Consider the following 27,224-nt stretch of genomic DNA (forward strand, 5'->3'; position numbering starts at 1 on the left):
TAATAAATATTTAATGAGTTAATGTAAAATTACTAACAAAACTTATTTAAGCGCGACATGGCAATTTGAACTTATTACTGTCGCACTTAAATCACATTATATAGGTATACATTTAAAAATTTAATAATGAAATTATTGCAATTATTATAATTTAAATGCATTTAGCTTGTGGTTCAAAATTTATTATATATTGTGTACGTGATTATAAATCTTATTATTTGGAATTTGTTATACACAGAATTTTCTCACGTTCGTCAAATTTTTTGAAATAATCAAATATTGAATTTAAGAGAGAATAATATATAATTTTGTTTAAAGAATGGGTGAGTAAATTTATAAATGCCATGTCTCATACAATATCGAACTAGTGTTGAGAATATTGGAGTTTTGAAATTTTTTAAGAAAATAAAATATCAATTTAAGAACGAGAACTCAAAATACAATTTATCATATTTTATGAAGATTTTTAATCCTAAAGGCAAAAAATTTTTTGTAATGGATCCAATGTTGCGGTTGATTGTTTCAAAAAAGTTACTAAGATACGCCGTGTTAGTCGGCATCTGAACTTTTTTTTAATTGGACTCCTGTTCAGCATCATTTTAATAATATTACATAAGTATGCAATTTACAATTTTATTTTAAATTCGGTCGCAACATAAGCACTTATCACAGTTATTAAAAATAGATTTATGAAAATTTTATTAATTTATTATTGTAATATTTTATTAATTGAACAAACAAGTTAAACGTTTAGAATTAATTACCTTCTTTAAAGCTTTGCTTTTAAAATTAATTAAATCAAAAACTAAACAAAATTGCATTATAAATTAATTGAAGAAATCAGAAACATACTCGAATAATTTTTACTTTGTTGAAAATATTTTATAAGGGGATTACACCTGTACAATAACTTTAATAATTGAAAAAAATTTTATCAAATATGAATAAATTTTTTAATTAATTAAGAAATTTTATTATTATTATTATTATTTGTAGGCCATTAACTTAAGTACATGTTACACAACTTAAATATTTCAAAACTTGTAATTTTTATTAAACAGACTCTATAGTATTAGTGTCATAGATTAATACTAAAATTTTGTACAATTTGAAAAAATGTTAAATCAACCTTATTTGCATACATGCAATATAATGAACTTAAATCAAACAAATATGACCATATCTATAAGTATTATACATAAATTTAATATGGTGATTGCTGATTAATTAATTCAATTAATCTTCCTAACAATTAAGTACATAAAATAAGTTTTATTCTAATTAAAATAATAATTTTTATTATAACAAATTAGTATAACAAATTAATATATTCAACTTGTATAATATACATGAAAGTGCGTCACGATTCACGACAATAAACAAAATTAAACGTCATATAGAATCTAAGTAAGTATATATGAAATGATGTACCTAAGGAAAACAAAAAATTATACGAATATGTGATAAGAAAATAAATTTTACAAAATAATATGCTATTATACAAAAATATATGTACTATTATTACAGTAATATATCGAAAAATTTAAGTAAAGAAATCTTAAAAAACCTTAGAGTATTTCGGGTTTTAACAATTAACTGCATCGGAAACAGGCGCATTAAATTGAAATTGCAGTAATCTCGAATATTAAATAAATATTCAATTTAACTACATTTCTTGCGTTTTTAGGAGAATTGAAGGTTAATGTAGAATTTTGAAAATTTTTGAACATATTCCAAGTTTTATTGTTTATATAAGAATAGTCTAGCCGATTTTGCAATTATATATCGATAATTTTTAGAGATCAACAGAACAAAAGAATTTTCTAATGTTAATTTATAGAATTTTGTTTTCGAAAACTATGATAAACTTACAGAATTTTCCATTCTTGCTAACTTTTAACATTTTGGAAACTTGTAATGAATTATTTTACAATTCATATAATTTCATTGTTTGCGCTTCTAATATTAATTTCATTGGCTACGCTTCTCATTGAATGAAGAAAATCTAATTAAATTGAAATAACTGCAAGCGTGCATATTAGTCAATGTGCTTTCTGCATGGTAACTATTTTACAAATAAAAACAAAATTTCAGAGTTTCTTTAGTAAAATATTTAAATTTAATTACAATTTGTATAACACTTTCATATCGCAAAATAAAATTAAATTGCATATATTTAGGAGAACGCATGTTATATTAAAATTAATTTTATTCAATTAGAAGTAAAAAATTCTTTTTGATTAAATATTCCTTTAAGATTTTATTTATTTCACATTTAATTATAAATTCACAATATAAATAACAAATAATACTCGTTACAATTTAAAAAGAACCTTCCATATTAAGCAACAACTCATTATTTATAATATTTTTAATGACCACTATGCAATAAACTGAAAAACTCATAAAATTGAAAACAGAAACAGAAACCGAAGCAAACAGAAAAAATAAAATTGCACTTTATCTTTGGTGATTTACATTCCCCCAAAATATGATGACAAATTAGAATTTCCTTAATGAAATATTCCTGCTGGCTTCTTAGCATTCATTTAATGAGTTTATTCAACTTTTTAAAATAAATTTTAATAAATAAAATTTAATCATTATGAAAGTAAATTTAAAATGATAATTTCAAAATTATCGTAATTTTGAAATTATTGTTATTATTCTTCTATATATATGTACATATTAATACAAACAAGAATTTATTTTAAGGATGAATAATAGAATTAAATGTAAAATCAATTTTGATTAAAAGGAATTCTTTAATTTTTATTTTTTTTTAATTTAATAATGAAAATTGCAGGCAGTAATTTGGAAATTTTAAAAGACTTGAGCGAGAAACTTGATTGATTACAGTTTTTTGTGTAATAAAATCCTTAATGTGTTAAAAAAAAAAGCAAAATATAAAACTTAAAATGAATGATGTTACTAAAAAAAGTTACTGTGATTATAAATTGAATCGTTTCTAATTGATTGTAATTGGAATTTATAGTTTCCGTGACTTTTTTTTTATATTTATTATTATAAAAGAAAATTATACGTTCACCATTAATTTAATATTTGAAGAAAAAATGTGAATGGAAATGCGGGAACTCATTTATTTTCAGAATGTAGAATATTATATACTAGTTAACCAGTGGGGCGAGACTTCTCTTACAAAAACTAAAGCTAATACCAACTTAATTTCGGTTTTAATTAAAAAAAATAGCCTTTTCTAAAAAAATTTCGCACCCCTGTCTAGTTTATCGTAAGTTGGATATAGAGTTTAACAAGAAGATCTTTAGCCTCCTAACGCTTTTATTTATTTTATTTTTCTTATTTACCATAAGTTTATTTAATATGTACAAATAAATATGTAAAATGCTTACAAACGTTAATTTTATGAATATAATTGCACAATTTGTTCGCTTCTCTTTGAAAATCTGCATATATAGGGTAATTCGAAAAAGTATACAACAATATACACAATTTATTAAAGGTATTAGATATATGCCATTCGGGAGTGGTTGCCAAATCTCAACATTTTCCAAGATACAGGAATTTTATCGATTTTTCAAAAATTTTCTACTTACCCAAGTTTTTTTGTTTATAACTCTTTTACGAAAAAGTTTGACGCTTCAAACAAACAAATTTTTTAAAAGCGCTCTTAGAATCATAAAATTTTACTTTAGCAAATTTCGTATGAGATTTTTTTGAAAAAAAACTCTAAGCTTTAATTTAAAAAAATAAAACAAAACGTCCTTTCTAAAGCTGTTGATTTGATGTCTCTACTTTTTTGGGAAGAGGAGTTATAAACTAATGTACTTTAAGTATTTTAGAGTACTCGTTTATTTTATTTTTTATTTAGAGTAATCGTTTAAGTATTTTAAGGGCAAATAAAAACTTCGTGAAAAATCAATATAATTCTCACATCTCGGAAGACTTTGAGATTTGCCATCAATTTCCGAACAAAAATTTTACGCATTTTTGATCCTCTAACCAATGATATACAACTTTTATACCTTTATGAATCATCCTTCATATTTTATTTAGAATTCAACACAAAATGATGAAATGTTGGCTTTCATATTAAACTTTCTAAATTAACAACAGTTCTATTATGCAGTCTGTTATATTACAATATACTAGTATTCGAGGTGCGACATTATGTATATAATATTATGTTCCTAAAATATTAATAGCAATATTTTATATACACGAAAGATATTTTAGTAACCGTAATAATTATTATATTGAGAATGGTTAAGAATTTTGTACAGAACTTTAATACAGAAATTGTTACCATTTTCAAAAATTTTTAAATTTTTAATTAATAGCATCCTCAAGTTTTTAATTTTTTCAATTCTTTGTTTTTCTGCTACAGCTTTGAAATTATAATTTTTCTTTTTCTAAAATAAATCATTCTTAATTTGCCACACCAAATTTTATGTTATAAAAAAAAAGCAAGGAGTCAATGATCTCTTGTCATATTTTTGTTTTGATAATTATTGCGTATACGTAAACATTAAAAACAATTCAAAACAAATTTTCACTTTATATTAAGTATGTAACTATGTGTAAGTGTGTGTGATGTTAATAAAGTATAAGAAAACAAAATTTATTGCAATAAAAAAATTTATTGTATTCATTCGTACGAGGTGTTCAGATTTATGTCTCTTATTATTTCTTGTAAATAAAAAAAACATATCGATTAAATACTTAAGTACGTTACATAGCTAGTTACCGAAAAAAAAATAATATAAAATTTCAAATTTTAATTTTTTTTATTTGTACAAAATTTATACATGAATTGAATATTAATTAATGTTTAACGTATCTATATGTACTTGTATATATTTGTATATGTGTAGATTCCCTAAAGAATTAAATGTAAAATTTTTCTTTGTTTTATGAATTTGGAAATTCTTCAACGAATTGAAATATATTTTTAGTACTTTTTAATTATTCTGGTATTGATTGATTCTGTTATAAAAAATTTATTGGTCATAAATGACTAAGCCACAATTTTTAAAACTAAAGATGATATTTTATTATGCCAGCTTTTTAGTGTACTGGATCGTTCTTATGGCATTAGCAGTAAGAAGTGCAGTACCTTAAATAAGGGCAGTTAATTTTTAAGCGCATGCTTAATATCGGGATTTATTTAAAAAATGTTCAATTACATTCCTGGATTGCAAAAATTTAAATTGAAACAAATTTACAGAATATTTTCGGTTTACAGAATTGGTTTGCTTAAAAATTTAGTTCCACAATTTTATTACTCTACCTTAAAATATTGAGAAATTATTTTTACAAGTAAAATCTATATACATATACATATATATACATATATAGCTTTAATAATTATATAAGCTCAATTTAGTATTAATTTAAACTTGCATTTCCGCTCGATACATTTTTGGCATTTATTTTGAACTAAAGAAAAGTATCCAATTTTAAATTTCAACAACTAATTGACAATAATTTTTGTTAAACTTCAAAAATTTTTAATTTAAACATAGATTTTTTTTTAAACAGGAGTAAAGCCAAAATATTTGACATTTTTTTATTACCATCATTTAAATATCAGGTTTTATTTTTCCAAATTTCTTCATTTCTCTCAAAAAAATGTACTTATTCAGTTAAACTTTCGCCGTGTTTCACATTTTTCTTTAACCAAATTCTTATAGTCTTTAAATGGGTTACATTCACAATAATAATTAGAATTTCTTAACAGAAGTAACTATTTCTCAAGAAATTTTCTTGTGAAGATTAAGAAAAACAAAAAAGTTTATGTATCAAGGAAGCTAGAGTTATGCTTTTAAACAATGATTTGTAAAGTAGAACATTCCTTCTGTTAAAGGGTATTATTTATATGATTTCACGGTTCAGTAACGAAAACCAATCTCTTTTGTCATACCACATTCTACCGTATTGTCATTTCATAAGTTTAGAAGTAATATAAAAGTAATATTTTAATTTAATAAATTAGAGATTTAGATTACAAATTAATTTAGCAGTCACAAAACATAGTCACTTTTTTTAAAAATGTTTGCTGTTAAATATTAAAAAAAGACAATTGCTATTAAATTTTGCCTTTTAACTTGGAGTAAGTGCATCATTTTGTGGAAAATAATGGTTCTTTTCGTGGTTATTAACATAAGAAGAGGATGAGATGGAAAAAAATTTTGCTCTAACGAAATGAAATATCATATAACATCCACAAAATTCTAAAATCTATGTCTTGTTAACAAATAAATAATATCCGTTAAAGTAAACTTAAAGTTAAATAGTACCCTACAAAGTACCCTTGTTGTTGAATTTTAATTTGTTAGCATATACACGAGAATACTTTAGAAATTTTATAATCTTTTAGTCTTTTCTCAGCCTAAAATTACTTGTAAATCCAAATTTTGCTATAAAGGAATTATTTTTCTGTAATTGCTTAAAAATATTCCCAAAATAAGCTTCTAAATGCTCGTTAACAATAATTACAACTATGATAGAATTACGATAAGAAAATTTGAAATAGTCCACCAAAATCAAATTTTTAATTTTCTATTACTTTAATATATTTAGTTTTTATTGTACAAAAATGCTTATTTCTACTATTTATTTTCTAAAATATTAGCTTTTACTTTTCTAAAGATTAAAAAGGAAATTTGCTTAACTACAAACCTTTCGATTCAATTTAAAATTATTTTTCTATCAATTTTTTTTTTGAAAAACATTTAAAACGTCAATTAAATTTAAATGTCTTTCATTTAGATAAAAAATAATGAAAAAATTTTAAATAATGAAAATTTTTTTTTAAGTACTTATTTTGTTTTTTTCCTCTTAATAGGCTTCATTTGCAATCGTTCTTGATTTTATTAAAATAATGAAGATATAAAGGAAAAATAAAATCAAGTTCCTCACTCGAGTCTTTCGTTTTTTATTTTCTATCTTAAATTTTTATCGTAATAAAATGTATTGGTTGCATTTGCTTCAGTTTTAGCCATCAATTTAACGAGAAACCAAAATAAAACGAAAATGTTTTTATTTTCTGCTTTGATTTATTTATACGCAAACTAGTAATTTTTGAGATTATAAAATTATTCAAAACCGTACAACATAAAATATTTATGAAATAAAGAAGAAAACAAAATATTGTAAACATTTACAAAATACTCGATTAACATCATCATATTTTAAAATGTCCACATTTTGTTAATAAAGAGAAAAGCAAAACAAAAAAAAGTCAATTTGTAAAATAAGCCTAAATTGTTACAAAAGAATTGAGTTGAGAAGGCGAGCCCCTCTCTTGTTTTCCCGTTTCTCAATAATTTTTTTTGCATTTTCTTTTTAACCTTTACCATTCTATTTTTCATTCTTTTACCTCTTCTTTCTTCTAATTTCTATACAATAAAATTTATTTTGTTTTGTGATTTTTTTATTTTTGTGCACTTTTTACTTTTTATTGTCAACCAAATTCTTTTATACATTGAATTTTTATTCTCTCTTTCCATGTCGAATAACAAAAACGACCCCAAAAATCCAAAATTGTTCCCTAAATTGAGTGAAAATATAAAAAAAGAACAAAATGTTCTCTTAATATTGAGTGAAAATTGTTTTTTAGAAGAAAAATATAAAAATCAAAACAAAAACCTTTTGTATAAGAACCCTGAAATGTATCAAGGTGATTTCAGTTGTACAAGAAGAACGTATCGAAGAATAAGTAATTAAAAATTGATTTGGAAAACGTTTCGCAAATAATAAAAGAATTTTTATATTAATAAAAACCTTGTTTAAAATTCTATATAAAATCAAATTAGTTTTAAATTACGGCGTAAAAATATTCAAGACCGTATAGGTAGCCGTTCATTTTTTTTTGTTGAGAGTTTTGAAATAGGGCAAAAAAAAAATTAAATAAAAATTTTTATTCATTAAAAACTGAACGTGAAATTTTTGTTGTTTTTTTTTTCTTAAAGGACTAATAAAATTTTTTGAATTAAATTCTCTCTTTTTTTGGTTATTTTTATTATCTTTACCAAAAAATAAAAAAAAAAAACATCAATAAAAATTTAATTGAGTGAATAAACGCAGGTGTGAATGAACTTAAAACATATTCTGCCTTAAGCTAAATTACTCTCAATATGAAATTTATTTTGTATTAAAGTTAATTAGTGATTAAAAAAGTGCATTATAAGAATGATTTTTTGGGAATAAAATAAAATAAGAACAGAAAAAGAAAACAAGAAAAGGTTGGAAGAAAAGAAATAATATTAGTTTGTAATATTGTTTGTATTTTAATAATAAAAATAACAATAATTTAAGAAACTAAGTTCATTAGCTCTTGAACTTGATTGAATAGTAATTTCTAATAATGACTTGAATTCGCTGAAAAATCAAATTATTAATAAAAATTATTAAAATAATCATATCACAATATAATATTAATATTTAATATATAAAAAAAAATAATGAGAAACAAGTTAATTTCCTTTATTTTATGTGCAAATTTTAACCATTAATTACGATTATGTAATTAATTTACTTGCATACAATTTATTATAATTAGTATAAAAATATTAAAAAAAATCCTCTTATACAAATAAAAGTGAACTGTATAACAGTGAAAATTAAAGAAACGAAAGTGAATATTAATAGAAATAACACATAATAAGCTAATAATGGCAATATTGACAATTTTTTTATAAAAGTGAAAAATTTTGAACAAATCTTACCCATATACCATCGTCTATACCGGCAGCGCACTGATTTCTATTAAAATTCTGATTTTTTATTCTGTAAATATCCCGATAATTTATTATTATACAAATGAACCTGCATAAACCAAACTTAAAGACATATTTAATAAAAGAACAACAATTTTGTTCTACTCTTATCCGATAATATGCCGGTGGTTTTTACTGGCCACACATTACATAAAACAAAAGATGAAAAAAAAAATTTTTAAAGAAATACAGTTCTCTTTCGTAGAGGGCGCAAATAAAGTATTTCCAATAGCGCGACATAATATCTCTGTCCGTTTGTCTACCCACTGCCTCGGTTTCAGATGAAAAAATTCACACAATTATAATACCAGCTTAAAATCAGCTTAATTTGTGAATTTGATAAATTTTCAGGATAGGTTAGATGAGCTTTTACATTTTCGTTAGTATTTAAGCCCAAAAATTAATTAAAATTTCTACTATGTAATAAATTTGTCGAATAAATTACGTTACAGAACCAGTACTTCTACAAGAATTTTTTGATTTGCGTTCAAAAATGTGTCTTAAATTATATCAGATCAAAAATTTTAAATATGTTTGTTAGCATAAATCTACTTACTAATAAAGTAGACTTATTAGTAAGTAGATTTATGCTGACTGTTGACATCAGTTTTTTTTTTAGGCAATAAAGCATGAAAACTATTCCTCAAACAAAACATCAACGAATTTTTGAATAGAAAAATAAATTTCAGTTAACCCCATTCTGCTGAGATAGGAAAAATATACCTTGCATCTTACCTTGCACCAATTATTGTTTTTAAATTGTTATTGTGCAAAGAATGATATAGAGATTCCTCTTTATTCAGATACCTTTTTATCCATGTTTCAATTGCAATTAATAAACGAATTCATAATCCTCTAAATCGGTAGTTATCAGAAGCCATTGCCTAAATCGAGCCTAATTTTAAAACTAAAAATAAAAGGTTAATATTATGTTTACAATTACACAAGTTTTACAATTGAATTTGTGTTAAAGGTTAACATTGTATATTTCATGACGATATGATTAAAAAAAAATTTAGAGTAATAATTTCAAATTCTTTAAATGTACAATTAAAAATACGTGAGTTTCTTATGAGATTATCCAACAAAATAATTATTTAGAACTTTTTATTTCTGTGTTTCACATAATTTTCTATCAATTCTACCAATTTATTCAAAAAATTATTTTATGTTTTTCGAAAATATTGTACAACAGTCTAAATTTTCAATCCCTTTGAATTGATATTAAATTAATTACTAAAATTAAATTATTTTAGAAACGAAACCTGCCATTCATTATTTGAATATTATTTACAATGTTTTATGCAAAGCTACGCACATGGTGCACCCTGTATAAAATACTTTTTCATTATGTATTTTATTTCTGTTACAATTGCTAGAATTTTAACCAATTTAACTAAATACGTTTAAATTAATAATTTGTTTATACAAGAAGGGAATATTAAAAATTGCAAATAATAATTATGTTATCTAAATTTCATGAGATAAAATGAATTATAAAACAAAATAATATCCTCCGTATGCACGTAATCCTTTCGGGAAAAACCTATTTAAAAAAGAATCTTATAACATAATTGCTAACAATTATTTTTACAAAATTATACTTTATACATCATTCAATGTAGTCATTTAAAATGACCTTGATATATATGTCCATCTTCTTGCTCTACCTTTTAAAATTCTCTTAAGATCAATGCAATTATATTTTTGTAATCCAGTTTTAATCTTAATTGCCACATATAATGCAACTAATCACTTCATTTTAATTCAATGTTGAAAAAAAAATAATTTATAGTAATTTACTATTAATAGTTTATCATATCTTCTGTGTACATCCTATTTAATTATAAATCAATCATATTATCAGGTTTTGAAAAAAAATTTTTGTTTTTTTTTTTTGTTAAATTTTTTAATTCTATATAGCGTACTTCTTTTGAACTACTATACAAGGTGATTCAGTAATAAGGACATAACGTATATCATAATTTAGAGCAAGAAAAATGAGTAACATTTTTATTCAGAACTATGTGTCAAATCTCAACGGTTTCCGATATACAGCAATTTTAAAGAATTTGTACGAAATTTTTTCTTGCCCAAGTTCTTATGCTTATAACTTCTCTTCCAAAAAAGATAGAGGCTTCACATAAAAAATTTTTGAAAAGGCTAGCATAGGGTTCGAAAGCAACATATTATTTGATTTTGTATTTTATGTATTTTTGGAATACCTGGCATTCGAAATTTGGAAAAAATCTAATTTTTCCCTTTTTTTATTTTTTGTTTTTTTTCCAACCGAATAATTTCGTACGAAACTTTTGAAACCTTGAAATTTTTTTTATAGAATTTTTCCCAGCTGCTTAAACTTTAATTTAAGTCCTAAACAACTAAAAAATTTTTATGGTTCAGAGAATGTAGCAATTTCTATGTCAAGATTTTAAAGACACTTAAAGGCAAGGATTTTAAACGTTGTAATTAACAACTATTATTAATTTCTGATGAAAAGAGTCACTCGAATAAACTGTTGGCATTTTTAAGATCCGCTATTTTGATAAAAAATCTAAATTTTAATATTTTTATTGAAATGTAACAAATAAAAACAAAATTGGAACGAAATTTTATACATTCTATTTAATTGAAAAACAAAAATTGATTTTAAAATTTTGAAATTTTTGAAAAGAAAAACTAGAATTTTGTATTACGAAAAACAAAAAAAAAATCTAGTAATCAAAAATTTTTTTTCGAAACTTTTCTTGGTAAAGAAAATTGATAGGTTTTTTATTTTTGCCAATTTTTATAAGAAATGGTACCTATATGGTTTGAAATTTTTAAATGCATTTTTCTCAGATTGGATACAATTTAAAAATTTGAAAAAAATATTTCCGAAATCTAGGCTCCCTTTAGCATCTGAAATTATTAAAATTATCCAGCTGGAGCGAATTTTTAAAGACATGCCATATAAATTTTGACATTTATTTTAATAGAAAAAAATTTTTTTTTAATAGGAAATTTAATTTTTTTTACACAAAATGGAGTATGTAAATGATATGATATTGAAATTATGAAGCTAATAAATAATTAATAAATAATTTAATAGGATTAACAAATTTTAAACAAATTTCTACAAAAATAAAGTTGGTGTACGGTTGATGCAACTAAAGAGGTGTTCCAGTAAACCAATTAGTTTAAAATATGCGATCGAGTAGAAATAGATTTGAAAGTGTTTGCCGAATTAGGTGAACTTCATAGGAGAATTTTGTGTTAGTTTTGGGAAATTTGTAAAATTTTTGGATAAGGAATTCGTATTTTTCCAAAATTTTTGATAGAGGAATATTAAAATGAATTTAATTTTAGTTTATCAACATCTGGTTTCATTTTAACTGAATTTGTGGCTCATAATACTTATGAGCCATAAAAATTTTTTAATGTTTGAGGACTTAAATTAAAGTTTAAGCAGTTTGTAAAAATTCTGTGAAAAAAATTCTAAGATTACGAAAAATTTCTTACGAAACTATCTAGTTTTAGAAAACAGGGAAAAATAAAACAAGTAAACAATTAAATATTTCTAATTTTCTCTAAAGTTCCAATGCTTAGTATTCCGAAGGTACATAAAATACAGAATCAAGCAGCATGTTTATTTTAAGCCTTTTACTAGGCCATTCAAACGGAAATTATAATCAAAAAAACATGGATAAGTAAAAATTTCGTGAAAATTCGTTAAAATCCCTGGAACTCGGAAACCCTTGAGATTTGACACCCAGTTCGGAACAAAATTTTAATCTATTTTCGATCTTCTGACCAATGGTATATGTTGTTGTATATCTTTCTAAATCACCTTGTATATGTTGAATATATTGAAGAACCTTCTTTTGAGTTGTTTATTAAGACCTCTTTTAATTAATTTATTTTGTTGTACTGCAATTATTATATTTGAAGAAGAAGAAGTACTTGCATATTATATACCTTTATTATCATAATAATACAATGATTACATGAAATTTTCCATTCAAATAAAAATAAAAGTAATGCATAAAGGTACACTAAATCACAACTTCATCTTCTGACTAGAGCGAAATTATTTTTTATGTTTTTCAAGCAGCTTCTTAAAAATCTCTTGGGTATTATTATCACTTCATTCTTATATGGCAATATGTATTACTTTATCATCTTTTGTATACATATTTACTTTAATATTAATTGGACAGGTTTTTGTTTTTCCTTTTTTTTTGTACTATGTGAATCCTATTTTATATAAAGAAGCAAATAAAAACGAAACCATAAAAATGAATATTCGCACGTGAGATTCAATGATAAATTCCAATTGGAATACAAAAATAGGCCTCTAAATACAGATACAGATACGACCGATTTTAATTATTTATAACATTGAATGTAATATAGATTACAGTCAAGTTCAAGTTTATTAAATTTCTACGTAATAAATATTGTACTTAGGCATATTATATGTGAAGGATTTTTTAGTATATCAATTATAAAATATAAGGGATTATAAACGGTAGTATTTTTAATTTTATTCTTGTACACCTATTTATTCAAAACCGTATAATAAAATTAACAAAGTAAAAATATTACCAAAATAATAAGGGCTCGTATTCTGTTTTTCAATAGCTTAATAACTGGGTGTTGATATAATTTAAGTCTGAAACGCATACGAAATTTAGCCACATTAAGCCAGTTAGCAAGATCATTAAGCCAGTTAACCTTTTCATATGAATTTCTTCATTTTTTTTCAAAATATCAGTAAACAATTTAAAATGTCACCTTGAACTTATGTCACTTTCAAAAATAGAATTACTATAAATAGCGACTGAATTTTAAACATTATATGCAAAAATCCTTTTTTCCAGAAAATTTAAGAATACGAACATTCATATTCTATGATGAGAAAGTGGGTAGAGAAAGAGCAATTCAGACTATGATATGCAATTCAAAAAACACAAATATTTTAAGTTAATAATTTTTCAACTTGTGTTGTTTCCTAAAAAACTCAAATTTTTTACATTCATTTAAACTTAAAAATACAATTTTAGACAAGTTCACTTTCGATGTGTGCCATTATTATCCAAAGTGTCTTCGTACAGGAAATGTTCTATGATAAATTAACTGGTTATAGCTAATACGATTAGGGTGACAAATGTATGATTCAATATATCAACTTAGTTGAATCTAAAACCTTAAATAATTCTAATTTTACTTAGAACTCAACATTTAACTTTTACAATTATCGGGCAACACATCTAGGCACAGTGCTAATCAATATCACCCCATCAACTATTAATTCAACTCAATCAAGTGGATTAACATGTTGAACTGTATATGGGTAATACTAGTTATATGCGTTTCATTTACATGTTCAAACTAATATGACTAACCAAAACTGAGCGGAACCACATTATTTCGAAAAATGCGTAAGAACCATTTCATTATGTAAATGGTATGCAAATATTAGTGATGAGCTTGAAATGGTTCATTAACATCAATTCCTTTTGAAAATGGTTAATTAATATGTGTATATTACTTAGACTAAGTGTAATAACTTAATTATTAGTGTAAAAAATTTTTCCCTATTAAGAATTTCAAAAAATTTCATGCAAATACAATTTTGCCATGCGCCATCTATTGCTTTATATCTGTTTTCATTAATTCTTTGTTACAAAATTTCAAAAACTGCACAAAATTACTATACCAAATTTATGTTGTCACCTATATAGATAATGTAGAAGTATTGTAAATTATTGGAACTGCAATCAAAATATAAATTAATTCTTCGTATGTGCATATCAAAAATTAAATTATTGATTGTTAGTAATGATCATAAAATGTCATTCACAAAATACGATAATCCTTAAAAAAATTCCAAATATTTCAAGTCAATTATTGAGACTCTCTTCACAGTGTAATAACAATAAAATCCTGCACAAATTATAACAATTGTTTTTTCAGAAATTCGAAGACAATGTCATAAAAATTAAATAAATTGGGATGATTTTAATTTATTTAATAATTTTATTTGGAATTTTTTGAAATTTTTTTGAAAAAAATAAAAGTGGTAATTTTATCTTGAACTCTTTTTAAATTGATCGCCATCATCTTGATTTCTGACAATGATTTTACACTGGTATTAAGTTTTTTGAATTTATATTTTGTATTTTTTTTATTTTGCAAAAAAAAATTTTCCAATTTCAATAAAAATACCAAATAAAATCCTTAGATTTATTATATGGCAAATATAATAAAGAAATTAATTTAAATTCTTTTAACCTTTTCCCTGTTTTTGTTTTGTAAACGTAGACAAGTAAATCGTGACAAGAACGTTTTGGTTTTTGTTCTTTGTAAAATTTTAATTAAATAAAGAAAAAATCGGTTTTGTATTTCTAATCGATTTCGATGGTATGGGGTAAATTGTTTTGTTACAATGTTTTGTTTTTTATAACTTGTAACACTAAAATTAGATTTTGTTTAAAATAATTGGTTATGTGGTAATAAGGCAGAACAACCCACAACTGAGAATCTCGTGATTTCGAATGAAATAAATTTGAAGATTTAAATTCATATTTGAATTCTAAATACATATTTTAACAAAACCGAATTCGTATAGAAATTTGGTTACTATCATACTCTTTTTCAAGAATTTTATTCTTTGTTTTATTTAGACTTTCTCTAATGCGGAACTTTTTTGAGAAGTTTCTTAAACACAACTAAATTTATAAAATCATGTGCCTTACAAATGGATGATTAGGTCTGATTGTTTGAAAGTCGCTTCTCGTCCTTTTAATTTGACGACCTTACAAATTCTCGAATGGAACCGAATTTTACTTGATCATATATTACGGAGAATTTAAATATTGTAATATCTCATTTTTGTAATTAATCCACTTAATCAGGCGGCAATTAATATTAAATTCAAGTGAACGCTCTTCAAATCCTGTCATTGTAAAGAGGAAGCTTCAATTATCAATAATAGAATAACAATTATTCCTGAGTAATTAATAATTTATTTTATATAAGAAAGTTTCTCATTGGTAATACGACAAATTGGTATAAGTAGAAAATATTTCAAAACACATCACCTCTTCTTTGCTGCTAATAATGCAACTTAGTTTCATAAACATTTCTATTTATCATATACGTTTAATGAATCTAAATAAAATAATTTATAAGAAAATTTTTGATTCAATATTTTTAATGAAAAATCAATACAATCATATTCTGTTAAGCTTTTAGTTTCTATTTACCGTTTTAATAAATTTTGTGATCAATTTTAAAATTCATCATTACAAAAACATTACAAACTTATATTTTAACACTTTTTTTTTTTTAAATAATTATTAATATCACTTTGTCCGTCCTTCCGTCCGTGTGTCTACTAAAATCTAGATAAAAGGCTTAAATATGAGCAGATATTTACTAGAAACTTATTTCTGTGCAAGAAATTTTTTACCTATCTTCCCGCCCCCACTCCTTTAGAAGTTATAGCCCTTTAAAATGCTAAAAATGTAATATTTTAACTAATTATTTCGCGACATAATTATAGACCGGTAATTTATAGAAGCCTATTCTTTAGACGGTAAGCTTTAGGAATCTGAAATTTTAGCAGACTTTAGATACTTAAATAGTTAATAAGGAAATTTTCGGTACATTACATTTTTGAAATTGCATGCTAAAAATCTGTAACAGAATCTGTAAAAGCGAGATCCAAAAATCCATAAGAGCGAAACCGTAACGGTAAATGCCATCAGAAAATATAATTTTTGATCTTAATTCATGATAACCCTTGATTTTGACCATTATGTCAACGTCTCTTTATTTTTTTTTTGTTTCACCCTAAATGTATGCAATAATTTAAAATATTTTGCAAAATTAGTGAATATAATTTAAATAATGTAATAATTTGTTTTTAAAGACAGTAATTTCACTTGTTGGAGGAAAAGTGCTGTTTTACAAACCATTGACCCAAATTTATTATTATAGATAAAATTCATTTTAGGATAAGTTTTGAGTTCGATAAACTTTATTAATTTTCATTTTTTATTGAATCATATAAGTATAACAATAAAAAAAACAAAAACACCTCATAAATCTTTATAATGAACAGTCGTAAAAGAACTTAAAAAAAGAAAAATAATTCAATTTGTCCATTTTAATTTCGATAAGCAGAAAAATAAAAATAACAAAAATTTTGATATTGATTTTAATTGTTAACCGTACGTACCTTCAATAAAAAAAGCAAGAAAAATAAAAATTAATTTAAAAAATTAAAGACAAAAATTTTTTAAAAAAAATAAAATGCGATTGAAAATTAATTTAAATTTTCAAATATTTTTAATATTGACATTTTTTGAAAATTTTCCAAAAATTTTATGTCAAAATGCAACGGTGAATGATCTTAAAATTACATCAGTAATAAATAACAATAAACATTTAAAGAGAAACAGTGATGATTCATCAATATTTGGTGCTGACTATGGTAAGAATTAAAGCTCATTGGGAAATCATTATTTCTATATACATACATATAATTAGAATATTTCAAATTTAATTTATAAATTTTTAAAAACAGAGGAAAGGAGTGGCAAGATTATTAATAATTTCAGAGAAAAAAGAAAAAAAAATTTAAGCCATTCTTTAAATCCTCACTAAGCTCATAGATCTAATATTTAGATCAAATTTATCGTAATTATGTAATACATTATACGTACATTGTAATTAATTTAAAATTATGTACATAATTATTTTGAATTTTAATTTAATAGATTATAAAATTATTGTACGAGATCAAAGTATTAAAATTAAACTATCTGGTTCATCTTATCGGCAAATAGAATTAAAATTAATTTTTTATTATCGAAATTTATGAATTAAATAAAAATTACGAATATATTATACGGAATACGGAAAAAATACGAATACGGAAAATTCTTTTGGTAGATTCTTAGTCATAAAATAAATTACTTGGGCTTATTGTAAAATGATTTCATGGCATTTAATTAAATATAACATTAATGTTGTTAACTTCTATTTTACTCGAAATATATCGAAATTTATGTCGAAAAATATACGTGTATATTGAATATGTACTATATTTTTAGTAGCTCAATAATAGGTTTAATATCAAATTAGTAAAAGGGAGCACAATGCAATGAAAATAGAAAACTTAGAACTCAATTATTTGTTATTAAATTATTTTCTTTATTATAAATGAATTCTCCTCGTACACTGTAGCTGACTCTGTTGTATACAATATATCGACTACGTGTAATAACTTTTCCATGCATAAAAAAAGGAGCAAACCATTTTTAACCAAATTTAGGTCCGTTTGTGTTTCTGTTTATGTGAAAATTGATCACTTAATTGATCATTTCTCAGAATAATATTGATCATTTGTTTTGTGAAATAACAATGGAATATTCTTAAAATGTTATACCTAAATTCTATTTGCCGATAAGATGAACCAGATAGCTTATTAAATTTTATATTTTAATAGTGATTGTCAGTTAGAATAGATCAACTTTAAAATAAATCAACTTCTAGGAAGTTGACCTTCTAAACGTAAATTTGTACATTCATAATCAATATGCATGAATTCAGAACCAAATGATTTTCTTAATATTTAAAATAAGCTTAACATTTCCCATAATCCTTAGACAACATTTTTCTTTCTAAACTATAATAATTAATTTTATGAAATTCTTCAATTTTATTCATAAGTTTTATACCACATCACATTGTTCTTTATTTATTGAAATAAAACTCTATATTGTGTAAATATTTAAATAAAAATTAAAAAAAAATTTTTAATTTTCAAATTACAACTTTAATCCTCATTTAAAATATAACCAAAATGAATGCAAATTAAGTGTAAATAATTATTTATTTGTATTGTCAATAAATCATAAAGCATTTTTTTGTATTTCTTGGACTAATTTATAAGATTAGACGACAGCCTCTTTTTCATACCATCATTTCTCACTTTGTTAATAAAAATTTTTTATACATTTTTTTACAAAACTGACCCAAAAATTCTTACTGAAAAAACAAGAAGCAAAACAAACGAAAATCTATTCAAATTTAAATTTCCGTACTTTGTTTTTCTTTATGTTTCTTTTTGCTATTTGCCTTCTTCAGCTCCGGCGTTTCGACTTCATTTTAAAAAATTACTTTTTAAAAACCTATTGTGTTATCAACTGTGTTTTTCTATTCTTTTACCTTTATGTTTTTTTGGTATTTTAAATGACTAAATTTAAATTAATCAATATTGATTTTCTTTAAAAAAGACCAAAATAGTCACACATTTATTATTATTGAAATCTATGTATGTATGTATAGAAAAAGAAGAAGAAGACTATAATAATTATATAGAAATTGAAATTTCTTTTCTTAGTTTTCATTGTAACACAATACGATTTTTGATAAATTAATGATTTTAAATAGATTTTTAAGGTCACATGATTTTAGCAAATAACAAAAAAAAAAATTTTAAAAAATTAATTTGTAACAAGTGGAATTTCTTTTGTTTACCAATAAAATGCTGTAAAGGAAATTTAAAATTGAGGGAAACAGGTGACATTTTGACAAATAGTCTGTAGTTTAGTAGAATAGTAAAAGATTGAAACAAAAACAAGAGAATAATTTTGTTGACATTTTTTAAAAATATTTCCTTAGGAATTAAAAACGTTCTAGTTTTGAGTGTTAATTTTCTTTTTCTTACACAAATAATTTCGGATCAGTGATTTATGTTAATATTCTATGATTGCAATATAGAAATACAATCTAGTTTGTTCTGATTTTCAATCTACAAATGAGGCACTCAGCGCATTAATGGCCTACTTGCAAAAATGACATTTCGAGCAAATTAAGATTGAATATTAAATATTTAATTTTTAAGAAAATTTTTAAAAGGCAAAAACTTAGTTCCAAACTTATATCAAAATAAAATGAAAAAAAGAGTAAACTAAGTATTTTGAAAAAATAGAACAATTCTTTACGCCATAACAGCTCTATTGAACATAATAACTCACTTTTGGAAAAATTTTGGATAGGCCACTAATTCGCTGAGCGCCTCATATGAAAGTTTCAATTTTTGCGCCAAATTATCTTGTGCCGATAAAATATTTACGAATAAATTTGCGTTATTCCTCGTTGCAATATTAAAAATCTAAACTTAAATAGGGAAATATTAACTATCAGGTTTAAGAAACTTAAATTATTCATTTTCAACAGCTTAATGAGCATGATGGGCAGTTTAAGGTTCTTAAAACGAAAAATGTGCTTTTTAAAAAATTTTCGTATATGCGCCAAACAACAGCCTTTAATTGTCTTCTTTTGTATGATAATCAATCTTTCTAGGTTTTGCATTTGGACGTGTTTTTAATATAGCACACTTTCTACACACGCATTGTGAATTTAAACGACAATTTTACGATTTTCGATAATTTCCAATTATTGTCCCGAAGCGAGGTATTAGTGTTATATAAATAAAAATATTAGAAATATTTAAAGCATTCTAAACGTAAGGATGACTGCTTTCTTCTTCTTTCAATAATTTATTTAAACATGATAAATTTTTACAATAAATTTTGAATAATAGTTCTCACAAAAAACACTTAGAATTGCTCAATCTCTTCTAGTTCAGCCAGAAAATGCGTTTAAAGTTTTCCAGAGCATTTTCTAAAATATCTCCAAAACTATTTTTGCTACAGCCTACTATCATATATTGGCAGAATCTGTGTTCACCTTGTAACTTTCAAAACAATGCAGTGAAATTTTGAAATATTTCAAATGTTTAAAAACTTCCGATAATCAATTTAATATTCAGCAAAAAAAAGAACAGAAAAAAAATTAAGAAAAATTGTTAACACATCTGAAATACTACCTTTTTAATGTACTCATCTGCGAATAGTTTTAATTAACTGCTTATCATAAATTAAAAAATAAGAAAGCAAAATAAGAACTAAGAATATAATTTATTACTGTAAATTATAATAAATTTGTCAAATAAACGTCGGAGAAAAAAAGTGATTTACTCATAATAGAACACCATCTAGTAATCTGGGAAAACAATTTATCAAAATGTGACCGAGAACGTAGAATACAAGAAATTTGATAGCGTAACAAGAAAGCAACGTAAAGTTCAAAAATTTACATAAAAGCTTTAAATTTTCTTTTTAAGAATTTTAATTTATCCTAAGATTGTTATTTTTTTTCTTGCTTTCTTAACTTCGTAAAAGATTATACGATTGTTTTAATCAATTTCGATTCGAAATTAAAATTTATTATTAGAACAGACCAAAAAATTATTGAAAAATCTACACCTACAAGCAGATTAACTTTTTTAGAGCAATTTTTTGCTTTTGTTTTTTCGTTTCTGTTTCAAAAATATTCTTGAAATGACTATAAATTTTTTACATTTAAAAATAAATGTGTAATTGAATAAAAATAAAAGCGAAGTAATGAAACCGAACGCAAAAAAGGAAAGAACTGACAATCGACGCGACGCGACGGATATTTTCAATTTTTATTAATGGTTTTTTTTTTCTTTCATTTTTTACTTATTTTTTGCAATCCCGGTCGATGATTTCTTTTATTAAAAATTGAAATATTTTATGGACGTCCCATAGTATATGTAATATACGTCTGTAAACATGTGTATACATATAATTTATATAGTTTTTAAGGAATTATAATTTAATTACATGTTAAAATGTAAATACGAGGCTTACTTTAAAGTCTACTTGATAAGTAACTTGCGAAAGAATACGTCACTAGGATTATATTTGAAATTTTTTAAAATTAAACATTGTAATTAAATGAATTTATTTACATACATAATACATAGAAACAGGGTGATTCAGTAATCGCTGCCTTAAAAAAGTTTTCAAAACAATAAGTCACCGAAGATCATTAGACAACTCAAAGACCGAAATTGCTGTCATATCTTAAAGACTCTTAAGCAAAGAGTAGAAATCACGTGAAAATTCGTTTTAATCTCTCCCAGAAACCGTTGAGATATAACACTTAGAGCCAAACAAAATTTTCACTTATTTTCCATATATGTTTTATCGATGCTGCAAATGAATGACCTTGCACATATATATACATACATATATATTTTTTTATTACCTTATATAAGTTTATTCTAACAACATGTTACGTACCAGTAGTTTCGATGCTGTCACTAATTGCTTTAGCAATGAATTGCAAAATGAATAATAAATGAATGTTTTCCTAAATATTTTTAATTTGCATGGTAAATTCCATAACTGTTATATTTTCATACTAATTAAAAAAAGCACAAATATTACAGTTGATTTATCAATTTTCAATTTTCAAAAAACTCCACAAAAGCTTTTTCCTATTTTGATTGGAGTTTTTTGAAAATTGAATAAACTATGTTGAAAAAATTTTTCAAAAAGTTTAATATTAATTATAATTAAAAAATTTTGACTGAAAGAGCCTAGTTACCATTACATTATAGAATCGACCTATGTACATATACATTTAATTAGTCTATATGTATAACAAAATCTGAACGACTCTTCAATGCTTATTTGATATAATTTCTTCTTATACCTATAAGCCTTCCATAACAATCATATAAATTCTCAAGATTCGTTACGAATATTCAGCCTCCTTGTCTTATTACATCACTTTGGGATATAATTTGAGAATATCTCGTACATTTGTAAAAAAAAGTCATTATGAACTCATTTAGGTGAAATTTGAATATCTATTATAGTACGAACGGTATTAATAAAGAGTGAAATTCATACAAGATTTTGATATAGGTTTGAAAAATTTCAAAGATTCAAATTACTCTACAAATTTTATATTAGGTACTTGAACCATTAACACATTAAGGTCTCATTACTTTTTCGTTATAACTTATAAATGTTACGAATATTACCGTAATCGTTTGAAATATAAAATTGGCCGTACAGTAAGACATGAGCCGTTATTTGATGGGCATAATGTTCCTAAAAATATGTTTAATTCTTTTCGATTCCATAACGAAGCCGAAACAAAAAATTTTAATAAAATTTATAAATTATTAAAACATAAAATTAAAGGTCCACTTTCTGAATTTATCAGACGAATATGCAGAAATTAATTACAGTATAGTGTCAATTTATTTTCAATATCATTATAAATTCCATATTTGTAAATTTGTGTATGTCTACAACTACATACATATGTATATATATATAATAACTTTACTCCAGGCTTTGTTTTTTAAATAAATTAAGGAAGAGTATAAAAAAAACGTGATCACTGATCGTATTTGCGATACTTACTCGTAAAATCTTGCTTATTTACTTTTAATTTATTAAGAAGCTTATATAGGTTTTATCAAAAAGAATTTCAATTTATTATTAGTTAAATGATTTAATAATATCGATAAGGTATTGTTTTCCAACATTCTTTTACACAGTAATATCATCGGATAAAGCAGAATATTGGAAATGTTTGTACAATTGTACACATTTACTTATATACGTTATTATAATATTAATTTAAAATATAAAGTCACGATTCGTTTCTTTATAAATGTTATAAATTTACTTCATTTAAGAAAAAAACAAGTTTTCGTTCTATATTATGCCAGGAGCTGCTGCTCGAAATTCTTTTAAAATTTTGTAAATTTAGTAAGTAGATAAGCTTAAATTTAGTGATAAATTTGAGAAATTAGTTTTTAAGTCTTCAATAACATTTACATAAAATTTACTAAAGGAATTTAAAATTAATTAACATTTAATCTTATTAAAATTTGGGGAAAAAACATTGTTTTTTTTTGTTTTGACAATAATAGAGGAAAACTTTTAATAATCGAGAAAAATCTTGTTTTAGTTTTCAAATTTCTGTAGAGAATTTCTTCAATGAATTCGGCATTAAGAATATTACTCTTCCGTTTATGTTTCGATATTTATTAAGCGTTGTTCGAAAACAAATAAGAAACGAGAAAAAATAGATGTGTTTACCAAACACATTGGCCCTACTACTATATTTGCTTGTACGGAATTTTAATATCACAGCTTAATAGAGTTATAACCAAATAACTTTTGAAGTTTTATGTCAGCTGCCCGAACCAGTATCCTGATCATGTCCAATTTAAATAGGGTTTTGGCATTTACTAAATAAATCATTTGTGACAATTTGGTGAACTTAGCTCAATTAATTTTTGAGTTATCGTTGTTAATTTTCTACTTATCTCCCCCCCCCCCCCCCCCACCCAACTCTAAAAGTTATAGCCCCCAAAGGCCTTAAAATACCAATAACAAATGAAAGTAATTTGAGTATGGGCATTAATTGCCTTTAATAGCATATTTTCATTTGTTGAAGGGAAAAGTGCTACATTACAAACCATGGATTCGGATTAATTTTATTTTTATTTTTGTTTAAATAATAAACCACACCAATAGTTCTGTACGTGATCTGTTTATATCTCCTTCCCGATGAATTTATTTCGAAAACGTGAGTGGTGAATTTTTCACACCAACCTCTGAAAGTTGTGTGATACAAGAATTTTCGGAACTCTTACACTTAATTACATTTTTCAGGATTTATTTCATATGGCCTTTTTAGTTATTTGTTCTTTGCTTTCCGTTACTTTAAAAATTTTTGCACTTTCCTTAACTTGTAATAGTAAAAAAAATTTAGTAATTGATAAATTAAGTCGTGTACGTATCATAAATTTATTTTAAATTCCATAATAACATTGTACCTTAAACAAAAACACTTAAATTGTTTTTTTTTTTGTAATTCACCTGAATTTTTCAGTTCATATTTCTAATTGAATACTTAGCTATAAAATTATAATAATTAGATTACAATTGAAATATTTTTAATCTTCTACCAGTAATCCTTTGGTGTTCTTCTATATATTGAACTAATTAAAATTTAAATTGAAATTTTTATCAAGATTCTATACACGGCTGTTATTTAATGTACTTTAACAAATCTTTCCAAATATAGCATAAATGTTCTTATGTATGATGAGTGACCTAGTATATTTTTAGTACTTTTAGTATATTAAAATCAAAATTTTAATTAAATTTTTGTGCACAATTTCAAAGTCACAAAAAAAAAATAGTGTGCCGTCGCGTCGCGCACACAAAATAAAAAATAGTGAAGAAATGCGTAATAATTTACAGTTAATTTTTTCTTTCATTTTTAATTTTTGTTTTTCACATCGAAAGTCTCATTGCGTAGGAATTTCCGAACTAATTTTCTTTCTTTTCATTTTCAAAAAAAAAAAAATAATAATTGAGTCACAAATTAATAATATACACACACTGAGCACACATAAAACCATGTGAATGAATTCATTTAAAATTTCTTAAATATACACTTTTTGTACATACAACAATTTCATTTAATATTCTAAAGAAATGATTTTTGTTTACAATCAATAAATCATTTTATAACGATGTGTGTACCTACTTGCATATATAAAATTTTAATGTCTCCCCCACTTTTTCCCGCCTTTTTATCATCTTTTTTTTATTTTATTTTTTTGTTATATTGTTCAATACTTTCGTTCTACTTTTTTCTTTTGTATCATTATTAACAGTTTATTAAGACTTTAGAAAACATCACATCACCTATTCATCATGTTTTCATTCAGATTGTTGACACAAAGATTAAAATATTCTTCTCGTACAAGTTAAAAGCTTTAACAAACAATCAATATAATTTTTTGAAGAATTAAAAAATAATATGAAAAAATTTATAGAATATATTAAAAAAATTTAAAAGTTTGTCATATTCGGTGGTACAGGAGTGTTAAAGAAATGGCATAAGTCCAAATATAAAAAATTTTATTTGAAATTTTTGAATTACCTTTACAAAAATATTACGAGTACAGATATCTACCCATAGAATAAGTAAATTTAATTTACATATGTAGGAAAATTTGTTATGGTTATTTTTTCGTTTGACTTAACTTTTCCTTTGCTTAATGCATTTAGAAAAAGCAGCATAGCTCCTGTACAATTAAAATTACGATTCAAATAATCCCAACTGAAAGCGGAAAAAGGCAATGCAATATTTCATTTTTGAAAGGTATCACTTTTTTAAATCGGGATGATTCACTTCTCGCAAATGAAGAATTTGAACTACAATAAAGTTTAGCTAGTTTCGTAGAACAAAATAAATTTTTTACTATAGGATATTGAAAAAAAGTTTTTGGAAAATCAATGCCAAGAACTTAGTTTTCAGTAATTAATTATAAATTATTACTTTTTATGTTAAGTCTTCTTAACCAATTGAGGCTAAGTTTTCCTTTCAGCTCAGATTCATTTTTATACTCAAACTAACAGATATTTCACGAATTTCATGATTTTATTAATTTGTATGTAAAATTTAACTTTAAAATTTTCTGTTACACATACATATTTGCAAAAGAATTAACCGACCTCTTCTTCTTCTTATATCCTGTAAATCACTACAATAATAAAAAATACATTAAAACTCAATTATTATCTAAATATTTAATATTTGAAAATATTATAAATTTTGAATTTCAATATAACCATACGTACCATATATGTATGTACATATAAACATTATTTTCCATTTTAATAAATAAAGAATTTATTTTTTTAATGCAATCTTATAAATATTCGTTTTTAGCCGTGCAAATATTTACTGTTGCGAAAATTTAAACCCTGTATTTTAAGTAATTTTTATTTCAAATGGACTCAAATATAAGATTCGCTTAAAAATGGTGTAAAAATTTCGCATAAATTTTTTTTTATTTAAAAAAATTTGCTTTTGTAATTTTTTTTTTTTTCAAAATTGTTTTCTTTAAATTCAAATCATGAAACACATCTCTATTTTATTTTTATTTTTATTTGTCTAATTGTCTTTTGTATTGATCAACAGTAGAGCGCTGACAGAGAAGAAGACTTCATTTTTGAATGCTGCCAAAAAGACAACCAACAATAATAATAAAATTATATTTGAAAAAATGATTTCCTGAAATTCTCAAACTTTAATTTTGTTTTAAAGAATAATATTGTGAGTTAAAAAATTGAGGAGATCATGGTAGAATAATATCGGGTTTCCTCTTTTTATCGTACCCAAATTTTATCCTGCTACGTTCAATCACGTGAGTTTCGTATTAAAATTTTTATTGCCAAAAATCGAATTAATAATTTCTATTACTAACAATGTCATGTCACTCACTTCTTTTTTGTAATTTTATATTTTCCGTAATAATTAATCTTATAATTGTTATCTCTTTTATTAACACTCTGTTACTGTAACTCTGTTCTTGTTTAAATTATTATAATCTTGCTAAGCTTTCATCTGATAGTCATATTTTGTTCGTTTAATTAATTTGTCTAATAATAAGGATTGTTCTAGGTATTGGAAATGGTATGCTGTAACGTCTATAGTTTCTAGGAATTTAAATTATATTTAAACTTATGGTTATATAATAGTGGTATTGCA

The 27,224-nt window shown here is 23.9% G+C and overlaps 1 protein-coding gene across 1 annotated transcript in view; it reads left to right on the forward strand.

Annotated features, from left to right (window-relative positions):
• Nucleotides 1-319: 319 nt before the first annotated feature.
• Nucleotides 320-27,224, forward strand: part of LOC129612384 (transmembrane protease serine 9) — a 30,571-nt gene continuing 3,666 nt past the window's right edge. Inside the window, exon 1 of the mRNA XM_055525943.1 lies at nt 320-323. Within this exon, the coding sequence (XP_055381918.1) occupies nt 320-323 (4 nt within the window). The remainder of the gene's footprint in view (nt 324-27,224) is intronic.

Source organism: Condylostylus longicornis, unplaced genomic scaffold (assembly GCF_029603195.1).
Source record: "Condylostylus longicornis isolate FDR11 unplaced genomic scaffold, ASM2960319v2 ptg000072l, whole genome shotgun sequence".
NCBI lineage: Eukaryota > Metazoa > Arthropoda > Insecta > Diptera > Dolichopodidae > Condylostylus > Condylostylus longicornis.